This window comes from Bufo bufo, chromosome 4 (assembly GCF_905171765.1).
Source record: "Bufo bufo chromosome 4, aBufBuf1.1, whole genome shotgun sequence".
Classification (NCBI taxonomy): domain Eukaryota; kingdom Metazoa; phylum Chordata; class Amphibia; order Anura; family Bufonidae; genus Bufo; species Bufo bufo.
The window spans coordinates 22,316,036-22,337,368 of NC_053392.1; the positions used below are offsets into that span (position 1 = coordinate 22,316,036).

At 41.7% G+C, this 21,333-nt stretch overlaps 1 protein-coding gene across 1 annotated transcript in view; it reads left to right on the top strand.

Annotated features, from left to right (window-relative positions):
* The first annotated feature begins 5,767 nt into the window (after nt 1-5,767).
* The window catches only part of LOC120998903 (vomeronasal type-2 receptor 26-like), a 29,964-nt gene continuing 14,398 nt past the window's right edge, over nt 5,768-21,333 (top strand). The window contains exons 1-3 of the mRNA XM_040429781.1: nt 5,768-5,791; nt 6,425-6,548; nt 9,950-10,852. Coding sequence (XP_040285715.1) covers nt 5,768-5,791; nt 6,425-6,548; nt 9,950-10,852 — 1,051 coding nt within the window. The remainder of the gene's footprint in view (nt 5,792-6,424; nt 6,549-9,949; nt 10,853-21,333) is intronic.

Genomic DNA, 21,333 nt, shown 5'->3' on the forward strand with positions numbered 1-21,333 from the left:
CGAGTATACCTTCATGCGGTCTATGCAGGGACTGTTTGCGGCTGGAGTCACCCTGCTGCAGAAACCGCTCTCCCCTGCCATCACCCCAGAGACCTGGCAGGAGGATCCAGGCTCTGCGGCTAGGACCAGGTGCCTGCAGGAAACCCCAGACGGCCGCCTCATCTTCAAGGAAAAGGCACAACCAGCCCCTGCACCTCTCGTTCCTGACCTATCGCCGCCACCAACCCTGAGGGTAGGACAAATCAACAACAGTGTCTTGACCTTCAACCCTAAGGTCCAGCCATGTTTCCTGCCCCCTTATATGCTGCCCTGGAAGCAGTCTGCACAATCTGCTCCAGCTCTCACTGCACCAATGCAGCCAGAAGTTCTACCCCTTCCTGCACCGGCTGTGGATCAGGGTCTGCAGCAAGCTACAGCCACATTTTCCAGGTTGGCTGTACAACAAATCCCTACTGTAACCGATAGAGGGCGCTGGCGCACTACCACCAACACTACCCTTTAGCTACCAGCAGAGGCAGGAATTACCTCTCATGCACTTTAATAGTTCCAGTAGTGACGAGGAGCTGGATACCTACCTGTAAGGTGTCCCCACTACAAAAGAAAATCAACAATATACTATGTATAAATATATCAGGGGTCAGTACAGAGATCTATCCCATCATCTATTTATCCCCAGGACTGTGACTGTGACGAGGGGACATCCTCTGCGTCTGGAGGAAAGAAGGTTTGTACACAAACATAGAAAAGGATTCTTTACGGTAAGAGCGGTGAGACTATGGAACTCTCTGCCTGAGGAGGTGGTGATGGTGAGTACAATAAAGGAATTCAAGAGGGGCCTGGATGTATTTCTGGAGTGTAATAATATTACAGGCTATAGCTACTAGAGAGGGGTCGTTGATCCAGGGAGTTATTCTGATTGCCTGATTGGAGTCGGGAAGGAAAAATTTTTATTCCCCTAAAGTGAGGAAAATTGGCTTCTACCTCACAGGTTTTTTTTGCCTTCCTCTGGATCAACTTGCAGCATAATAGGCCGAACTGGATGGACAAATGTCTTTTTTCGGCATTATGTACTATGTTACTATGTTACTATGTTACAATTGACATTGTTTGGGAGCCACGCCATGGACTGATTACCTGACGGGTGAGGACCTGTTTGGCATTGTTTGTGTGTTTTAACCTTTTGTTCCAGGTTGCCATTGTTCTGTCCTCATCCAGATGGTCATGTCAGTAAGGACTCCCCCATCAGCACTTAACCCCTTTATTTCCAAGTTGAAAGTTTTATTCCCTTTCTCAGGTTACCTGATAGCCTGCTGCTATTTTATAACACTTTTAACCCTTTGGATTACAATTAACTATTTTGCCCTGTGAATTGCAAAGGACTTTTCTGCAACTTTAAGCACTTTCAGGAAAAAGGACTCAAATTATTGTTGAGCCTCACCTGACATTGACATTTGCACTTATAAAACTTGCACTATCTTATAAAATGTTGGCAACATAAAAGCTTGCATATAATTGTCATGCTATTTAATAATTTATGTCATTGTAACCAGTTTACAAATGTTATGTAACGTTAAAGTATCCTGCCCATTGTGTGTATTATCCATCCAGGTGCCACAATGTGCATTTATGCACTGTTTTTCATGATTGCACTTACCATTGCACTTAACAAAATTGTAGCAACTTACTTAAAGTGTGCCTTTTTACAGCTCTTGTTCTTTCCCCCTTCATACGGACTGTCATCATAGGGACGTTGTACACCAATGGCCTACACCCGGTGATATATGTAACATCCCAGAGTATGTCACTAAAACTCTGTCACCCTGCTATGTGATGTTAAAGTGTTAATGTGTTTCCATCTGCTGTAATATAACTGTGCATTGTCATTTCTATGTCTGTATTGTATATATTTGCTGTAATTCTTAATGTACACCAGCAGGTGGCAGCAATATGTAGGCAGAACATAGTTAGTTAATAGACCTAGACTGGAATAGACCATTCCAGGCTAGCTCCCCCCTATCTGAGGAGGAGTGGAATGTTTCCACATCCTACTTCAGAGGAAGGAAAGAAAGTTCTAGGGAGTGTACCAGCCACCCCTGTTGGGGTAGGCTGTGTGAATAGGAGCTCCCAGAAATAGGGACCCCAACCAGGGATCCAAGCCTCCCTGAGGCCCAAGATCAACATCCCCAGCCTGAGTCCCTTACCTCAGCTGGAGGACCAAGAGAAGCAGCCATCTTCAGAACTATCAGATCTCCAGGAAGAAACCACCATACCCTGCGAGCAGTCCTGTAAGTACAGATTCCAAATACAAGGAGAAGATAAGTACCTCCATAGCTAGTCAGGCCCAAACCAAGCAGAACTCAAGACAGAGCAGAAGACAGATACCTGCCAGATTCTTAAAGGCGTATGTACTAGATGCAGAATATATATATATAATTCCTGCCACATATTGCCAATACCTGCTGGGATCCTAGACTATTGCTGTAACATTGTATGGATTTAAAGCTGCATATAATAACATCAGTAAAGACAAGTTGGACCCTATGATCTGTGTGGAATTCCATCATTCCTCCATTACTCCTATTGACTGCACTCAAATTTTGTTGCATGTGAGCCAGGATACAGGAGTCCAGCCGTACTACAGGTAGGAGACACCGTTGACACAATACAGAGACAATATCGCCCTCTGGCATTCCTAATCTGGTACTGAGCTATACCATCTTAAAGGGCCCTTTTACAGTACCTGCGCAAGCAGCAACTGGCGTCACAAACTTATTCACACCTAAATCTGACCCACTGCATAGCAGCCCTATTGACCCAGTATGCTGCTCATTGCATATGCACTCCCTATTGGTATAACCTGACTTTCTACCTAGTAGTTCAATCTACCTAACTCAATTTCACTGTCCCTGCAAGAACCTAAGATTAATGGCTTGTGTCTGCAATCATTGTCTGGCAAACACATCTTCTCACATCAGTGGCTGAGCTTCACAGCTAGCACAGAGCCTAATAGACCAGCAAATATTCTGCCTCCTGATTGGCTGTCAGGCTGCCTGCAAAGATAACCCTGTCTGAGCCATGTGATCTTTCATCCTTATACTCCTTGTCCTGTTTCCCACTTTATTGTACTTCATTTTGAAAATAAAATGATCAGTGCTTATTTAGGCAATTATGATTCATTTGGAAGAAACATTTTGTGAGATTCAGTTAGAATCCTGTTAGTGTAGAAAAGATTTCCTCATCTCATGACCCAAATCAAATTTTATGACCAATTTCAATAAATTCACTCATCTCTGTTTTTTATTATTTTGAGGTATCTCATGCTACAGCACTTAAGACCAAGACTGGTGTTAGAGATGCCTGGCTTGATAAATCTCCTTATTTTGTCTGTGTGTACAGAGTCTCTGCTGTTTTTTCACTTTGTTAAAATGATATAAATGTTAACGTTTAGGAACATACATAATATTCATCATTTACTGGTATTTCTAAATTGTGAAAAATTTTTCTGGGGTACTTAGCATTCCATGACCAATTCCTTCTGAATTTACACCCAAGGCTATTAAAAGAGCTTAGCGGTGAACTAACAAAACCATTAACAGATTTATTTAACCAATCACTGGTAACAGGAGTCGGCCCAGAAGATTGGAAATTAGCAAATGTTGTGCCCATTCACAAGAAAGGTAGAAGGGAGGAATCGGGCAACTATAGGCCAGTAAGCCTGACATCAAAAGTGGGGAAATTAATGGAAACCATACTTAAGGAAAGAATTGTGGAACATCTAAAATCCCATGGATTGAAAGATGACAAACAGCATGGGTTTACTTCAGGGAGATCATGTCAAACTAATCTTATAGATTTTTTTGATTGGGAGACTAAAATAATAGATGGCGGAGGTGCAGTAGACATCGCTTATCTAGACTTTAGTAAGGCTTTTGATACTGTCCCACATAGAAGGCTTATCAATAAATTGCAGTCTTTGGGCTTGGACTCCCATATTGTTGAATGGATTAGGCAGTGGCTGAGGGACAGACAACAGAGGGTTGTAGTCAATGGAGTATATTCAGACCATGGTCTTGTTACCAGTGGGGTACCTCAGGGATCTGTTCTGGGACCCATATTGTTTAATATCTTTATCAGCGAAATTGCAGAAGGCCTCGATGGTAAGGTGTGTCTTTTTGCTGATGACACAAAGATTTGTAACAGGGTTGATGTTCCTGGAGGGATACACCAAATGGACAAGGATTTAGGAAAACTAGAGGAATGGTCAAAAATCTGGCAACTAAAATGTAATGTTGATAAGTGCAAGATAATGCACCTGGGGCGTAAAAACCCAAGAGCAGAATATAAAATCAGTGATACAGTCCTAACCTCAGTATCTGAGGAAAGGGATTTAGGGGTCATTATTTCAGAAGACTTAAAGGTTATAGAGCAGCATGAAATGCTAGCAGAATGCTTGGGTGTATAGGGAGAGGCATTACCAGTAAAATAAGGGAGGCGCTCATGCCGCTCTACAGAGCACTAGTGAGACCTCATTTGGAGTATTGTACGCAGTATTGGAGACCATATCTCCAGAAGGATATTGATACTTTGGAGAGAGTTCAGAGAAGATCTACTAAACGAGTACATGGATTGCAGGATAAAACTTACCAGGAAAGATTAAAGGACCTTAACATGTATAGCTTGGAAGAAAGACGAGACAGAGGGGATATGATAGAAACTTTTATATACATAAAGGGATTCAACAAGGTAAAAGAGAATATTTAACAGAAGAAAATCTGCTACAAGAGGACAGAGATTTAAATTAGAGGGGCAAAGGTTTAAAAGTAATATCAGGAAGTATTACTTTAGAAGAGAAAAGCAAAAGGAGGCAGCGCCTCGTGTGTAGAACCTTACAGACAGTAATATTAAATACACAGATTGTGCTTACCATGCAGGGTTGTGCCAAGTCTTACTTTAATAAAAGAGTAGTGGATGCATGGAATAGCCTTCCTGCAGAAGTGGTAGCTGCAAATACAGTGAAGGAGTTTAAGCGTGCATGGGATAGGCATAAGGCCATCCTTCATATAAGATAGGGTCAGGGGCTATTCATAGTACTCAGTATATTGGGCAGACTAGATGGGCCAAATGTTTCTTATCTGCCGACACATTCTATGTTTCTATGTTTTCTACTGTATTTTGCTTCCATCTGCAAGACATAATTTCCTTGTTATTTAAGGCCTTATGCACACCGCCGGATTTTCCTTCCACATCTAATCCACATTTTTAGTGGTTCAAATGCGGGCACATTCATTTCAATAGTCTGCAAAAAATGTAGACAACCCACTGTATCTCAGTGCTGCAGTTCTGCAAAAAAATATAATTATTGTAAACAAAACGTGCTACACTTGTCCGTTATACAGAAAAGGAGAGGACACTCCTATAAAAGGGAGAAAGAACATGATGACATTTACAGTACACTGCCTTTAGGCATGTTTTGAGGAGCCATAGTTTGTGGACCATAAAACACATACGGTCTTGTGCATGAGGACTAAGTCAAGAACTTTGAAAACAGAATACCTGCTGCATACTGTACATTTTGTAGTCTAAGGCCTCTTGCACATCTCATTTACCAGTGTCCGGCAGGCTGATCCGGCAGAAAACAGATTGACAGTCCCATTAACTACAATGGTATTCAATGGAGATCTGGCTGCTACCCAGCACATATACATGCAGTGTTTGTCTGAACAGTGCTAAAAACCAACTCACAGCACAGTGCATTGGTGATACCACCATGGAGGCATGTAAGAGTCAAGCTGTGAGTTGGTTTTTAGCAATGTTCAGACCTTGTTCAGACACCACAGGTAGTTTAGTGGTAGGACCCCATACTTGCTGAGACACCGTGACGTGGTGCATGAGGGGCTCCAATATGTTCCTGGCTGAAAGATATTGGCAAAGTTCTCAGCTTTTAACATCGGCCTGGGGAATTAGCTAGTATTTATTTTTGCAACTTACAGAAATTGGGACCTGCTTAGAAATCTGTACTCATCTAGTCCCCATTGCTCGGTTCTGACTCCCTCGCTCCAGGGCTCTTCATTGGACTTCTGGTCTCTATATGTAAACTTCCTGCATGGACAGGGTCACTTTATCCTCTGCTTCCACTGAGTGGCCTCAAAGGTGACATATCTCCAAGCAGTACATCACCCAGCAGTGATCTGCCACTTTGGGACATATCACTGTTGAGACCAGTAATTGGCTGGGACCAGAAGTGCAGTGTAGACAGCTTGGATGTCAGAGGGCCATAATGGAGTAGCAGGGACTAGATGAGTATGGATTCCTCTACAGGTCCCAAAATCTGGAGATTATATATTATAAAAGGGAGAGCACCTTTATGTCTCAAAAGTCAAGCATTAAATACGTATATATGTACATGTGTATATGACTTTTCCAGACACCGCGCTCCACCTGTAGTGAGAGTTGCCTCCATGGATACCGAAAAGTCCTACTGGAAGGAAAACAGAAATGCTGCTACTACTGTGCCCCCTGTGCAGAAGGCGAAATCTCCAACCAGACTGGTGAGTAGGGACAATTTCACATGAAAGTACAAATCTACAAGATGGGCATTAGCACCGATCAGACAACATTCATTTTGAGCTCATGTGTTCAGATGTAGCCAACATTATCCTGGCTCCAGGCATGCCAGGAGGGTCACTGTAACATGATCACTGTAATATCATTTTATTGCATTCACACGTTAAGCCAGTCAAGATAACATTGGCTACATCTGTATGTCGGGTAGATCAGTCATATTTTGGAAGGTGACATTTTTCTAGTTTCCATTCCTCCAGGTGTTTAATATGAATATCATATAGAGGAATCCATATTTTTATCATTCTCCATAGAAGGTTTTTTGTTAAAGGGATAAAAGTAGTGAAGATGGAATTATTCTATATAAATTTCACAAAAATTCTTCTGCCAAACAAATCCGTAGTTTAGGCAATTTGCTTTTTAGGATTTGCCAAAACAGTGATTGAAATTTTACTGTTAAAATGCAAGAGAAATAGAGCGGGGAAGATGGGGAAGACAGATCACATGACTCTGGGGGAAACCCTGGCTGGCGGGCTTTGCAGACAGCCTATCATGTGGCTGGATAGATATTGTCCCATCAGGCTCTGCGGTATGTCTGAAGCACAGATGCCATTGTGAACTTGTGTCACATGAGTCTGTCTGACTCGGCAGACCCCAATTACAAACTCAAGCCAGCCATCTTAGGGTATTGCAGGGATAGTATAGGGACATACTTAGTGAGCAGGCAGCATACAAGGATATCCGTGAGACAAGGCTGAGATCAGGACCGGTGGCAGTAGGGTAATCCAAGAAACAGGTTTAGGTCAGGGAAGGCAACTAGAAGTCAGAGTCGGTAGTCAGGCTGGAGTAAGGTAAATGGGTAGTCAGACAGAAAATACACATTTGCATTTTGCTAGAGACTAGAAAACCTAAAACTCAAGCTCCCTTTCAGAGGGGAGGGCAACTTAAATACCTAGGGACAGGGTGGGAAAGGATTTGGACGTGCATATGCTGACCTTTGAAGAGGCTGAGAGTAAGCATGCATGTGCACTATAGAGCAGGCCTGGAAGCCTTTAAAGTAGGATTGCCTCGCAGAAGACCATGGTGGGTGGAACCAGAGCTGTGGAAGGAAGAGGAGTTGGGCCACTGTGAGTAGTGCGGTGTCTGGGCCTACAGGAAGGAGTGAGGCAGCGGTGGGCAAAGGATATCAGTACAACACTATTTTCTGACCCCATGGACTTCTGGGGAGGAAAATTGAAACAGTGACTAGAAGTAGCCCACTTTGCTATTGCTGAATTGTCTTGTCAATACTTCACTGTGATTTCAGAGAGAGGTTTCAGCTCAGCAGGTGCCGTTATTACACCCAAATAGGCAACATTGTCCTGCACCATTGTCGAAAACATTACCTTTATCAAAATGAATGCCTGAGGATTTGCACACATTTTACCATGATGACAATGAATAGATCTGCAATTGTTGACAGTAGATGTTTATCACCAACCTAATGAAGCAACTGCTGATAAATGTATATGTATCCTAAGATAAATGTGAGTAAATGGGCCAGTTGTTCTAACACTTTAACATGTCAGTATAAAAACTGGCCATGAAATACAAAGAAATTGTAATCAAGGGAATGTTATGGCAGTTGGTGTGGAAACACTGTACCAACCAACCGGTTTGACTTTGGGCTAGATCTAAGGGTGTTATCCAGCCAGTCCGCAGGTATTCACCCTTTATCCCCAAACAGGGATTTAGACTTCACTGCAGGGAACCACCAGGCCGCTACCTTCTGGAATAATCCCAATGTGGTTGGGTAGCTGACTTTTGGGAGTCAGAGACACTGGTGCAGGGCATCGAGAGATCAATCAAACTCATAGTCAGTGACAGGCCAAGGTCAGGACAGGCAGAATACATGCAAATTTAAGAATCATAACCAAGGTCATGGCAAGCGGCACTGGATCAATATGAAAAATCACGCACAGGTCAGGTTAGGCAACAGAGAAACAATCAAGAAACAGGCAGAGGTAGGCACCACTACCAGGGAAGATGCCTTAAATATCTACTGGTTGCTAGTCATTGGTTGGTGAAGATTAGGATGTAAAGCAGCAGCAGTGAGCTTGAGCCGCCCATGTAACAGGGAAATTATCATATAATTAGGTTTGGTAAAAATTATGTATAGCTATTGAAGGTCCGCAGTGCAGTGTCCAGATGTCCTCTCCAAATATCCCAACAACCGATTACATACTATCAGAACACTTGTATATTTCATTATAGTCATAAAATAAGTATCACAATTAAAATTTCCTTTTGAGATCAAAAATAAAAATACATGTAATGAAAGGATATTTGATCTAGCTCAGCACCATGGGAAAGTTCATCTAATCCTATTAAAAAACAAAACCTCATGAAGCTTTATAAGGGAAAAGGTTCAAAGAATCTGGGAGCCCCAATGCAAAGAGGCAAAATGAGATAAACTGGCTACATGTCATGATCGGCGTGCCGATCACATACGTGACGCAAGGGGAGGGAAAAGGGAAGGCCCTGTCCAAGGGAGAGGGAAAGGTGGTGACCCCTAACTCACCTTGAGGCTGGCACCTGACTGCCCTGACGTCCCTAGACGGGTTCCTCACCCGTACGCCGATCACGTGCCTAAACCCTGGCTTTCCCTAAGATGAGCCCTACGTAGTGAATAGGGCGGTGGGAACACTAGTCCGCACCACTAACACTAAAGGAAAACACCAAGGAGAGGACAGACAATACAGACAAAACATATAATCCCAGGTGGGCGACAACAGAAGCCCAACAGGGATCCGGAGGGTAACGCTCTGGAACAACAACCAGGAATCTCAGCTACACTGCTCCAGTGGGTCAGTATAGAAGTCCAGGCAGGAAGCTCTATATCTGGCAACCAGAGAAGTGGGAGAGGGGAATATAAGGAGGTTGGGAGTGCTGGACAAGAAACAGCTGAGGAGAAGGAGCTACGGATCCCTGAGTGAGCCAAAAAGGGTTGCAAGGCAAACCCAGAAAGCTACCATTAAGAAACAGCACTATCTTTCTACATAGAGCGCGCAGCCACCCACTGCGACTTCCTGACCCCGGGTATAACGGAGTCAGGCGTGGCTCTTGACACCCTCGTGACACTACATCCTCAAATGATACAAAATGTGGGTCATTAAAGGGGTTCTGTAGCTTTTTATTACTGGTCATGTATCATTTGCAGAGATCATCAGCATCTGATCGGTGGGGGTCTGACACCGGGAATTCTGCCGATCAGCTGTTTGAGAAGGCATTGGCACTGGATGTAGCACCTCGGCCTTCTTGCTCTTTCCAGTGATGTCGTGACTACTACTAAAAATTGACATTTCCGCCAAATTTACAATGGTAAAATATAATCATTTCTTGATTGCAGATATGGGAACATGCTTAGTGTGTCCTAACGATCACTGGTCAAATGGAAGAAGAGATTCCTGCGTTCCAAGACCGATTGAATTCCTGTCTTATGGAGACACACTGGGGTCATCTCTAATTATTATAAATCTTACATTTTGCCTTGTGACTATAGTTGTGTTGGGGATATTTATAAAAAATAAAGATTCTCCAATTGTGAAAGCCAATAACCAGAATCTCAGTTTCATACTTCTCCTCTCACTCATCTTCTCATTTTTATGTCCTCTTTTATTCATTGGACATCCATCAGATATATCATGTCTCCTCAGACAAGTGGCTTTTGGAATCATTTTTAGCCTTGCGGTTTCTTCAGTCTTAGCTAAAACAGTGACTGTAGTCTTGGCTTTTCAGGCCATTAAACCAGGCAGGACACTGAGGCAGTGGATGAAGAGACACCTCTCCACATCCTTACTTGTTATAGGTTCATCTGGAGAAGTTTTGATCTGTGTCCTCTGGTTGTTTTATTCTCCACCATTCCCAGATTATAACACTGGAATAGAGGTTGGAAAGATAATCTTACAATGTATTGAGGGATCTGCCATTGCTTTCTACTTGTCCATCGGCTACATTGGATTTCTGGCAATGATGAGCTTTATTGTAGCTTTCTTGGCCAGAAGACTTCCAGACACCTTCAATGAGGCTCAGTACATCACCTTCAGCATGCTGGTGTTCTGCAGTGTGTGGATCTCCTTCATCCCGGCCTATCTCAGCACCAAGGGGAAGTACATGGTGGCTGTGGAAGTTTTTGCCATCTCATGTTCCAGTGCTGGACTTCTGGGCTGTATCTTCATTCCCAAATGTTACATTATCCTACTGAGACCAGAACTCAACACAAAGTCCAATATAAGGGTCATAAGAAGACATTGTACAGGAGAATTTTGATTTGCGTTTCAATGTACAGTTGTAGCCGAGCCAAACTTGACTCTGATAACACATGGCACAGTCTTATCTTGGTTTTCTCGTGACAAAAGCCATTGAAATCCATGGGAAAGTTAGTTACCTTTCTCTTCCTATTATTTACTTAATGCATTAACCATCAAGTTTAGCTCGGCTGCATCTGTATTTATTACTCTTTTAAATTTGTATTATTTAGTTATATATCTACTCTCGTATCGGTCTGGATCTTCCTCAATCTGTTTTTTAATTAAAGGGGTTATCCGAGTTAAATCAATATATGTTAAGGTGGCTTAAAACATTATTAAAAACACATTCTAAGGTACATTCATTATTTATTCTGCTGTGTTTCCACACGCCCGATGCGGGTCACGTGACCCCGGGCTCCGGCGGTGACGTCTCGTTTACAGGCTTCTCCCTGCTTGAGGTAGGGGCCTGGCTCTGTAAACGAAACGTCAGAGCCTTTGGTGCCCGCCCCTGTCTCTCTGTATCTGGCTGCCGCGGCTCCTGTGCGGGATCGCTCATGCGCAATCCTTATCAGTGCCGGCAGCCGCGAAGAAAGATTCCATGGATTCCAAAGCTCCCTCCCTCCGGTCCACCAGTGTGCCCGCTGCCCTGCGTCTGGCGATCTTTACTAGCCCCAGCTGGTAGCTCAAATCCACTCCAGGAACATCACAGAGGAAATCACTGTCCATAATATAGATATTGCTGTGATATAGCTTAGATACATATAGGTGTCACAGAGCTTAGATACATATAGCTGTGATATAGCTTAGATACATATAGGTGTCATATAGCTTAGATACATATAGCTGTCACAGAACTTAATGTAGCAAAAGAAGGCAGCACTCCAGATTGCAGTAAAAAAGTGGACGGTTTATTCCCTCATCAGCAACGTTTCAGCTCTCACATTGGAGCCTTTTTCCAGCTGAGTAACATGTGCAAAATCACATACATATATAGTGCAAGTAATTACCAAAATACAAATTGACCCATCATATAATAAAGTGCAAATGCATAGACATAACCATCATATTACAAATATAGTCAGTGTATTGTCATAATTTGATATAGCAGCAGTACAGACATAACCGTAAGAAAATTCATAATATAGTAAATGTGATATAAAATCACCAAACTGTCATAATGACCAATCAAATGTGAGGGTGAACAGGTGTGTTTAAACATGATATAACAATCAAAAAAGATTAAAAACCTTTGAATGAGTCACTTGCGGCTGACAGGGCATGGTAGGAACTGTTGGCGTCCGGAAAGGAGCATGGCGCATGCGCCGCTCCAACCACTATCGCGAGATTCACTGAGGTAATGTGTGGTAAAACAACCACATCAAAGATGGCCACTTTGAAACAATGCTTTAGGGCGCATGCGCGTACCAATGCTACCGCCCATACGAGTTTGACAGACACAGATACAGTGTCCGAGCGCCGCAGTATACAGCAGAAACAGCTGATCTATTCATCGGGGGCCGACGGGTCAACGTGGGTCACCAGTGAGATATCTGTACATGTGGGATGATGCGGTTGTCACACCGTTAGCATCCCACTGTCCAGATTGCCAGCATATCCGCTCCATGTCCCTTATAGCCATACAGTAGACAATGTCCACTTGAAATCGGCCTAAAGGACACAGATAGAACTGCATCGGGGCTCATAGTATATATAGATGTATATAGAATAGGTCAACTGTGCCCGTCTGTGTAGGTGTCACCCCAGTCCCAGAGGGGGCTTGAGTCACACCATCGCACAGACCGGTACTGACCATGAATATTAATAGAACTTATTACAAGATTATAAAAAAGGGCAATCTGGACAGTGGGATGCTAACGGTGTGACAACCGCATCATCCCACATGTACAGATATCTCACTGGTGACCCACGTTGACCCGTCGGCCCCCGATGAATAGATCAGCTGTTTCTGCTGTATACTGCGGCGCTCGGACACTGTATCTGTGTCTGTCAAACTCGTATGGGCGGTAGCATTGGTACGCGCATGCGCCCTAAAGCATTGTTTCAAAGTGGCCATCTTTGATGTGGTTGTTTTACCACACATTACCTCAGTGAATCTCGCGATAGTGGTTGGAGCGGCGCATGCGCCATGCTCCTTTCCGGACGCCAACAGTTCCTACCATGCCCTGTCAGCCGCAAGTGACTCATTCAAAGGTTTTTAATCTTTTTTGATTGTTATATCATGTTTAAACACACCTGTTCACCCTCACATTTGATTGGTCATTATGACAGTTTGGTGATTTTATATCACATTTACTATATTATGAATTTTCTTACGGTTATGTCTGTACTGCTGCTATATCAAATTATGACAATACACTGACTATATTTGTAATATGATGGTTATGTCTATGCATTTGCACTTTATTATATGATGGGTCAATTTGTATTTTGGTAATTACTTGCACTATATATGTATGTGATTTTGCACATGTTACTCAGCTGGAAAAAGGCTCCAATGTGAGAGCTGAAACGTTGCTGATGAGTGAATAAACCGTCCACTTTTTTACTGCAATCTGGAGTGCTGCCTTCTTTTGCTACATTATCTACATTTGGGATCTTGGTCGCAGGTCTCCTGGGAGGATTTTTTTGCACCCGTTCCTTTTTTGTGTGCTGCTTTCTTTCTTTTTCTTTTATATGTCACAGAACTTAGATACATATAGGTGTCATATAGCTTAGATACATATAGGTGCCATATAGCTTAGATACATATAGCTGTCACTGAACTTAGATACATATAGGTGTCATATAGCTTAGATACATATAGCCGTCATATAGCTTAGATACATATAGGTGTCATAGAGCTTAGATACATATAGGTGTCATAGAGCTTAGATACATATAAGTGCCATAGAGCTTAGATACATTTAGGTGCCATAGAGTTTAAATACATATAGTTGTCACAGAGCTTAGATACATATAAGTGTCATAAAGCTTAGATACATATAGCAGTCATATAGCTTAGATACATATAGCCGTCATATAGCTTATATACATATAGGTGTCATAGAGCTTAGATACATATAGGTGTCATATAGCTTAGATACATATAGTTGTCACAGAGCTAAGATACATATAAGTGTCATAGAGCTTAGATACATATAGGTGCCATATAGTTTAGATACATATAAGTGTCATAGAGCTTAGATACATATATGGGTCATATATGACTGCTATATGTATCTAAGCTTTATGACTGATATATGTATCTAAGCTATATGGCACCTATATGTATCTAAGCTCTATGACTGCTATATGTATCTAAGCTATATGGCACCTATATGTATCTAAGCTATACAACAGCTATATGTATCTAAGCTTTATGACTGATATATGTATCTAAGCTATATGACAGCTATATGTATCTAAGCTATATAGCAGCTATATGTATTTAAGCTATATGACAGCTATATGTATCTAAGCTCTATGACACCTATATGTATCTAAGTTATATATCGGCTATATGTATCTAAGCTATATGACTGCTATATGTATCTAAGCTCTATCAATGATATATGTATCTAAGCTATATGACACCTACAGTATATGTATCTAAGCAATATGGCTGCTATATGTATCTAAGCTATATGACACCTATATGTATATAAGCTATATGACACCTATATGTATCTAAGCTATATGACTGCTATATGTATCAAAATTATATAACACCCATATGTATCTAAGCTCTATAACACCTATATGTATCTAAGCTATATGACACCTATATGTATCTAAGCTATACGACTGCTATATGTATCTAATGTATATGACTGCTATATGTATCTAAGCTCTATGACACCTATATGTATCTAAGCTATATGAGAACCTATATGTATCTAAGCTATATGACACCTATATGTATCTAAGCTATATGACACCTATATGTATCTAAGCTATATGACACCTATATGTATCTAAACAATATGACAGCTAACATTTTTTATTACTCATTCCAAAAACAGTGCATCTTAAGAGTCCTGTATTGTTATTTATCGCCACTACCTCCACGAGTCGGGAGTGTGTGATTTGCCCCCCACCCGCTTGCCTTCCTTGGATGTGTTTGCCGTTTCTCAGGATCCCTCTCCAGAATTAAACACTGATTCCCCGTTACCCGTAGTTTACAATGGTTTTGAGCAGACAATTACATAGAAAGTTGATAGGCCTGACGTCCGAATAGATCGTCACCGTCACGGGGACGTGCCATCGGCCCCAGGTTAACTAGAGTCACCAAAGCGGCAGCAGGTCCTCGCCCCTAAGGTTTTAGATGGTCAGATCAGCAGGCCCTTACTCCTAATGTTTTTGAGGGTCACCAGCAGGCCATCAGTCATAATTTTTAAAGAGTGTGTAGGATGCCCTCCTTTATGTGTAACTAAGGGTGTATCGGAGTGCCTCTTCCTTGTACTTGCTTTTTATATTCAGGAAAGAATGTTTTCTATCAATTTTTCCTCTAAAATCTTTTTTTCCCCCTTGTTTTTGTGCGTATTATTGTCATTATGTAAAAGTGGCGTACTATTTGGACAACATAGTTCCCAGCAGCGACCAGCGAGTCCCAGATGCATCCATACATCCGCCCCATGCTGTTACAGAACCATTTCGGTGGTGTTACCAATAATTTCTGACATTTTCTTATGAACCAGACACCCTCCCCTCTTCAGAGCAGGGGGTACCTGGTTTAATGCTCGGGTTCTCCCATTGACTTCCATTATACTCAGGTTCTCGGTTGAGCACCTGAATATCACGATGTGTTCGGCCCGAGCCCCGAGCACTAAGGTGCTCGATCAACACTAGTAGTTATATCAGTGAAATGTGTATGACAGAAACCCTTTACATTTGTCTCCTTTTCTAAATGATTATGCCCTTTGTCTGGCACATACCCTGTTTCCTCACCCCATGGACTTCTGGGGAGGCATTGTATTGTCTTGTCCAGCCTCCATTGTACTGTCGTACAGAGTATTCAGTGAGGCAAATGGCATCTTCCACCAAATGTAATTAATTATTAATAGCTGCAGGTAAAGATTGTCTCATTTTTTAAATATTGCCCAGTTCCATGTCTTCACCAAATCTAATTCTGCTGTATATTTCTGGAAACCTTTCTGTAAAAAATGTCTAGTTTTCAAAAAGGCTGCACGGTTCCGTGATTTCTCCCAAAATGTATTCGTCTCTATGGCAGTATTACTTCTTGACAGCTGTCTGTAAAATTTGTCTAATTTTGAAATTCATTCTTCTTCTTAATTCATTCTTCTGCCCCTTCACCCACATTGTATTCTTCTCTATGGCATTGGTACTTATGGCCATTTGTGTGTAAATACTGCTTCATTTTCAAAATGTTGCGCAGTTCTGCGCCTTCAACCACATTTTATTCTGCTACATAATATTTGCACTTCTGGCCGGCTGTCTTTTGTTAAATTATTTAAAATTGTCTTGTGTTGTACATGACTGTGTGCCCTTTCTCTGACACATACACTGTTTATGGGCAGTGGGTGTGAACCTACTATACCAACAGACCGGTTTGGCTTAGGGGTAACACTAAGGGCTTTATCCAGTCAATCCTCTGGTATTCACCCTTTAACCCCTGACAGGGACAAACTTTGATGCAGGCAGGTAAGAGACACCAGTGAAACGCAGCGAAGGATGAGAGAATATGTGTAGTCTGGAGATAGGCCAAGGTTAGGGCAAGCAGTATCCAGACAATCCTCTGGTATTCACCCTTTAACCCTTTGGACGTGCGCAAGCTGACCTTGCAAGAGGCCAAGAAGAAGCACACATGTCCTATAGAGCAGGGATGGAGACCTGTAAAGTAGACACCAAGGCTTGGCTCACAGAGGATGCCAGAGGATGGCGGAACCAGAGTTGTGGAAGAAAGGGGAGTGGGGCTGGTCACTGTGAGTAGTGCAACATCTGTGCCAACAGAAAGAAGGGAGACAGCAGGGGCAATGTTATCTCCTGATCCCAAGGATTCCTGGGAAGGCAGATTGAAACAGTGGCTGGAACTGGCCCAGTTTGCTGTCGCTGAACTGTCTTGTCCAGCCTTCAGTGTAATTTCAACTCGGCAGGTGCCGTCTTTACACTCAAGTGGGCAAAATTATCCTGTATAAGTGTCCAACACATTACCTTTGTTAAAATAAATCAGACTCATGGATCCATGAGGATTTTTACACATTTCCGCCTGATCACAGTGGATAGATATTTATCGCCAAACCAAAGAAGCGAATGCTGATAAATGTTTATCTAGGATTAACTCATAAAAAGATGTAAATCGTTTGACGACCCAATGTATTGAATGGATAACTAGATTAATAAGTGTCGCTAAAATATAACCTTTATTTGGTATCTCTTAAAATGATTGGGGAAGTTTTTATATATCATAAAATATAGTCCTACCCCCTTTGTTACTCGGGGATACTACACCAGATGGACAGCTAGCAAACTGCAGGCTCCGCTATCCACCTGGGGATTTTTTTTTTCCATAACGAGTGACCAATATATATGTGTTATGACATGTCTTCCAATGGTGTCAGGTAATGGTTCACACTGTGCCCCATATCTATATTGTGTCTGATGGTACGTGTAGTGCGTGCATTGAGCACAATAGACAGTAGAATTGATCCGTACTTGTACAATCTGCACTGTAAGCGAGCTGATGATAACTCCAGTTAATTCCTTGGCTTGGTATGGGGGTTATACAGTCACTGTATGAGTCTTTTGAGCCGCCTGTAGTTACTTCATATATCACTTACCCTCTCGTGCTCCAGCGATGAAGAGGTGGGGCAGGGGAGTGCCTGACCTGACACTCCCCCGAAGCTGATTGGATCCCGCGATGCCGACACAGCCCAGAGGGGGCGGGAATAGGTCTACATAAACAGGCACATTGAGCGGCCGTGTTACCGCCATCCCGGTGCCGTAGGCTTTGTCTCTGTGTGCTGCACGCTTGATACTAACAGTGTGCAGCATGTCTGAATCTAATTCTGCTGTATATTTCTGGAAACCTTTCTGTAAAAAATGTCTAGTTTTCAAAAAGGCTGCACGGTTCCGTGATTTCTCCCAAAATGTATTCGTCTCTAACAGTGTGCAGCATGTCTGAATGTTTGTCTGTCTGCTGCTGAAATAAACCGCTCCTGATGAAGAGGCTAATGTTTAATAGTTGCCTCAGAAACGCATCAAGGGTTTAAGTATAGGACAGCAGTAATACAGTCCTAATCAAAAGTTTAAGACCACTTGAAAAATGGCAAAAAATCATATTTTACATTCTTGGATCTTAACATGGTTCCAAGTAGAGCTTCAACATGCAACAAGAAGAATTGAGAGTGAGACAAAACATTTTTGGAGCATTCAATTAATTGAAAATAACGATTAAACTGAAACAGGCTGTTTTTCAGCTGATCCAAATTTTAGGACCACATGCTTTTAAAAGGCCAAATCTGTGCACAGATTTGGATTCATTGTCAATTTCTGTCAGGTAGTCACACGTTGTGATGGCAAAGGCAAAAAAACCTCTCCCTTTTTGAACGTGGTCGAGTTGTTGAACTGCATACGCAGGGTCTCTCACAGCGCGCCATCGCTGCTGAGGTGGGACGCATTAAGACAGTGATTTGGAATTTCTTAAATGATTCTGAGGGTTATGGAACAAAAAAGTAAAGTGGAAGACCCAAAAAAATTTCATCAGCACTGAGCCGGAGGATCCAATTGGCTGTCCGTCAAGACACTGGACGATCCTTGACCCAAATGAAGGCCCTTACTGGTGCTGACTGCAGCCCCATAACCATCAGACGGCATCTGAGACTGAAGGGCTTCAAAGACCTCGTCTCCTTGAACGCCACAGAACTGCTCGTTTGGACTTTGCAAGTGAGAACCAAACATGGGACATTCAAAGGTGGAAGAAAGTTTTATTCTCTGATGAGAAAAAATGTAACCTTGATGGTCCTGATGGTTTCCAATGTTACTGGCATGACAAGCAGATCCCACCTGAGATGTTTTCTACGCGCCACAGTGGAGGAGGCGCCATAATGGTCTGGGGTGCTTTTTCCTTCAGTGGAACAATAGAGCTTCAGGAAGTGCAGGGGCATCAAACGTCCGCTGGCTATGTCCAGATGTTGCAGAGAGGATTCCTCATGACTGAGGGCCCTCGTATGTGTGGTAACGACTGGGTTTTTCAACAGGACAATGCTACAGTACACAATGCCCGCAGGATAAGGGACTTCTTCCAGGAGAATAACATCACTCTTTTGGCCCATCCTGCGTGTTCCCCTGATCTAAATCCAATTGAGAACCTTTGGGGATAGATGGCAAGGGAAGTTTACAAAAATGGACAACAGTTCCAGACAGTAGATGGCTGTCTTCACCACTTGGAGAAATGTTCCCACTCACCTCATGGAAACGCTTGCATCAAGCATGCCGAAAAGAATTTTGGAAGTGATAAACAATATTGGCGGAGCTACTCATTACTGAGATCATGTTTGGAAGTTTGATTTCTGTTTTGGGGGTGTTTATTTTTTTTTTGGAGGTGTGGTCCTAAACTTTTGATCAGCTGAAAAACAGCCTGTTTCAGTTTATTCATTATTTTCATTACATTGAATGCTCAAAAAATGTTTTGTGTTACTCCCATTTCTTCTTGTTGCATGTTGAAACTCTACTTGGAACCTTGTTAAGATCCAGCCATGCTAAATATGATTTTTTGCCATTTTTCAAGTGGTCTTAAACTTTTGATCAGGACAGTATCTGAATTTTTCATAGCGCACATGAGACAGCTAGAACTAATATGTTATAGCCAGCAAAGCTAATTTGGCATAGCCAGCATTAGTTAATTGGTGGGTGGATAGCACTGGAGGCTCACAAAGAAACAGGTGTGTGAGAGACTATTGGTGACTGCTTGTTTGTTGAATGATATGAGCGACAACACTAGGTCCAGGTGCACATATTAGGTAACATAGTTACCAGATACACAGGGTGGTGACGATCATAAACCACCTGTGCTGTCTGCACTGAATATATACTCCTCCTCCCCCACATTAACACTAGTTCCCAGGTGGATAGCGGAGCCTGCAGTTTTCTAGCTGTCCATCTGGTGTAGTATCACTGAGTAACAAAGGGGATAGGACTATATTTTATGATATATAAAAACTTCCCCAATCATTTTAAGAGATACCAAATAAAGGTTATATTTTAGCGACACTTATTAATCTAGTTAACCATAAATGTTTATCTATCCTAAGATAAATCTAAAAATGAAATAATAGAAGGGCAGAGTAGATGGACCATGTGGTCTTTTTTTACTGTCAATCTTCAGTGTTTTTATGTTCTCATCTGGTTTCATGGGGATATAATATTAGAGTGATGGAAAGCAATGAGATGTCAGGTTTTGTTATCAGAGACAAAAAAATCTATGAATATACTGTGCAGGTCATTTAATTATTCATAAACTAGACATTAAGCCCGTTACAATAACGGGCGCTAGAACAGTAGTGCATAAACTTTAGTAGGAACAGTCTATATTAAATAGTAAGATAATTTAACCACATTGTATTTCTTGTCTAATTTTTTTTTGTCGAAAATATTTTGGAAAGAAGTCAAAAGTAAATTAATAATAAAATAAAAATGTATAAAAATGAAACGTATATATCACAATACAGTAAGTATAGTTTGTAACAATCTGCAATATACAATACCTGAAGCAGATATTCAGGAAAAATGTTGTATTTTTTTACCTCTTGAAATTTTTTTTATTAAATTTCTTTATACACAACATTTCTTGTAAATATTCTATCTGAATTTGGCAACAGTTTGCCTTGTTCAGGACCATCTACAACCTTTACAACCACATCAGAAAAAGTTCTAACTCTAGATAATGCAACATATAACTGACCGTGGCTAAATACTGGTTCTGGCAAGTAAATGCCAACTTTATCTAAGGTTTGCCCCTGAGGTTTGCCCCTTAATTGTCATGGCAAAGGCTAATGCAACTGAAAATTGTCGCCTTCTTAAGGTAAATGGCAAATTAGTAGAGTATGGAGCTAAATCAATACGTGGAATAAAGACCATGTCCCCTTCAACTGAACCTGTTATTACTTAAGCAATAATGAGCTTTCTTTTCAAGTCTTTAACAAAGAGGCGGGATCCATTGCACAATCCTCTTTCAGTGTTTATATTTCTGAGGACCATAATTATTGCTCCCTTTTTAAGATTCAGTTTATGCCTCGGCATTCCTGTTGGAGTTAGCACATTAAGAAACTCAATAGGATAGTTCTACATATCTTCCTCAGTTAAGTCATCAATTGAGTTTAAGCTAAGGAATGTCACAGTATCTCTTTCCAAAATGTTCAACATCAGAGTTCTTTGAGCAAAGAATACATTTTTTTGTTATCTTTGAGACATCAGCAACTAAAATTCTTTCTCCAAATAAGTCGTTGACAATATTCCCTGTACATAA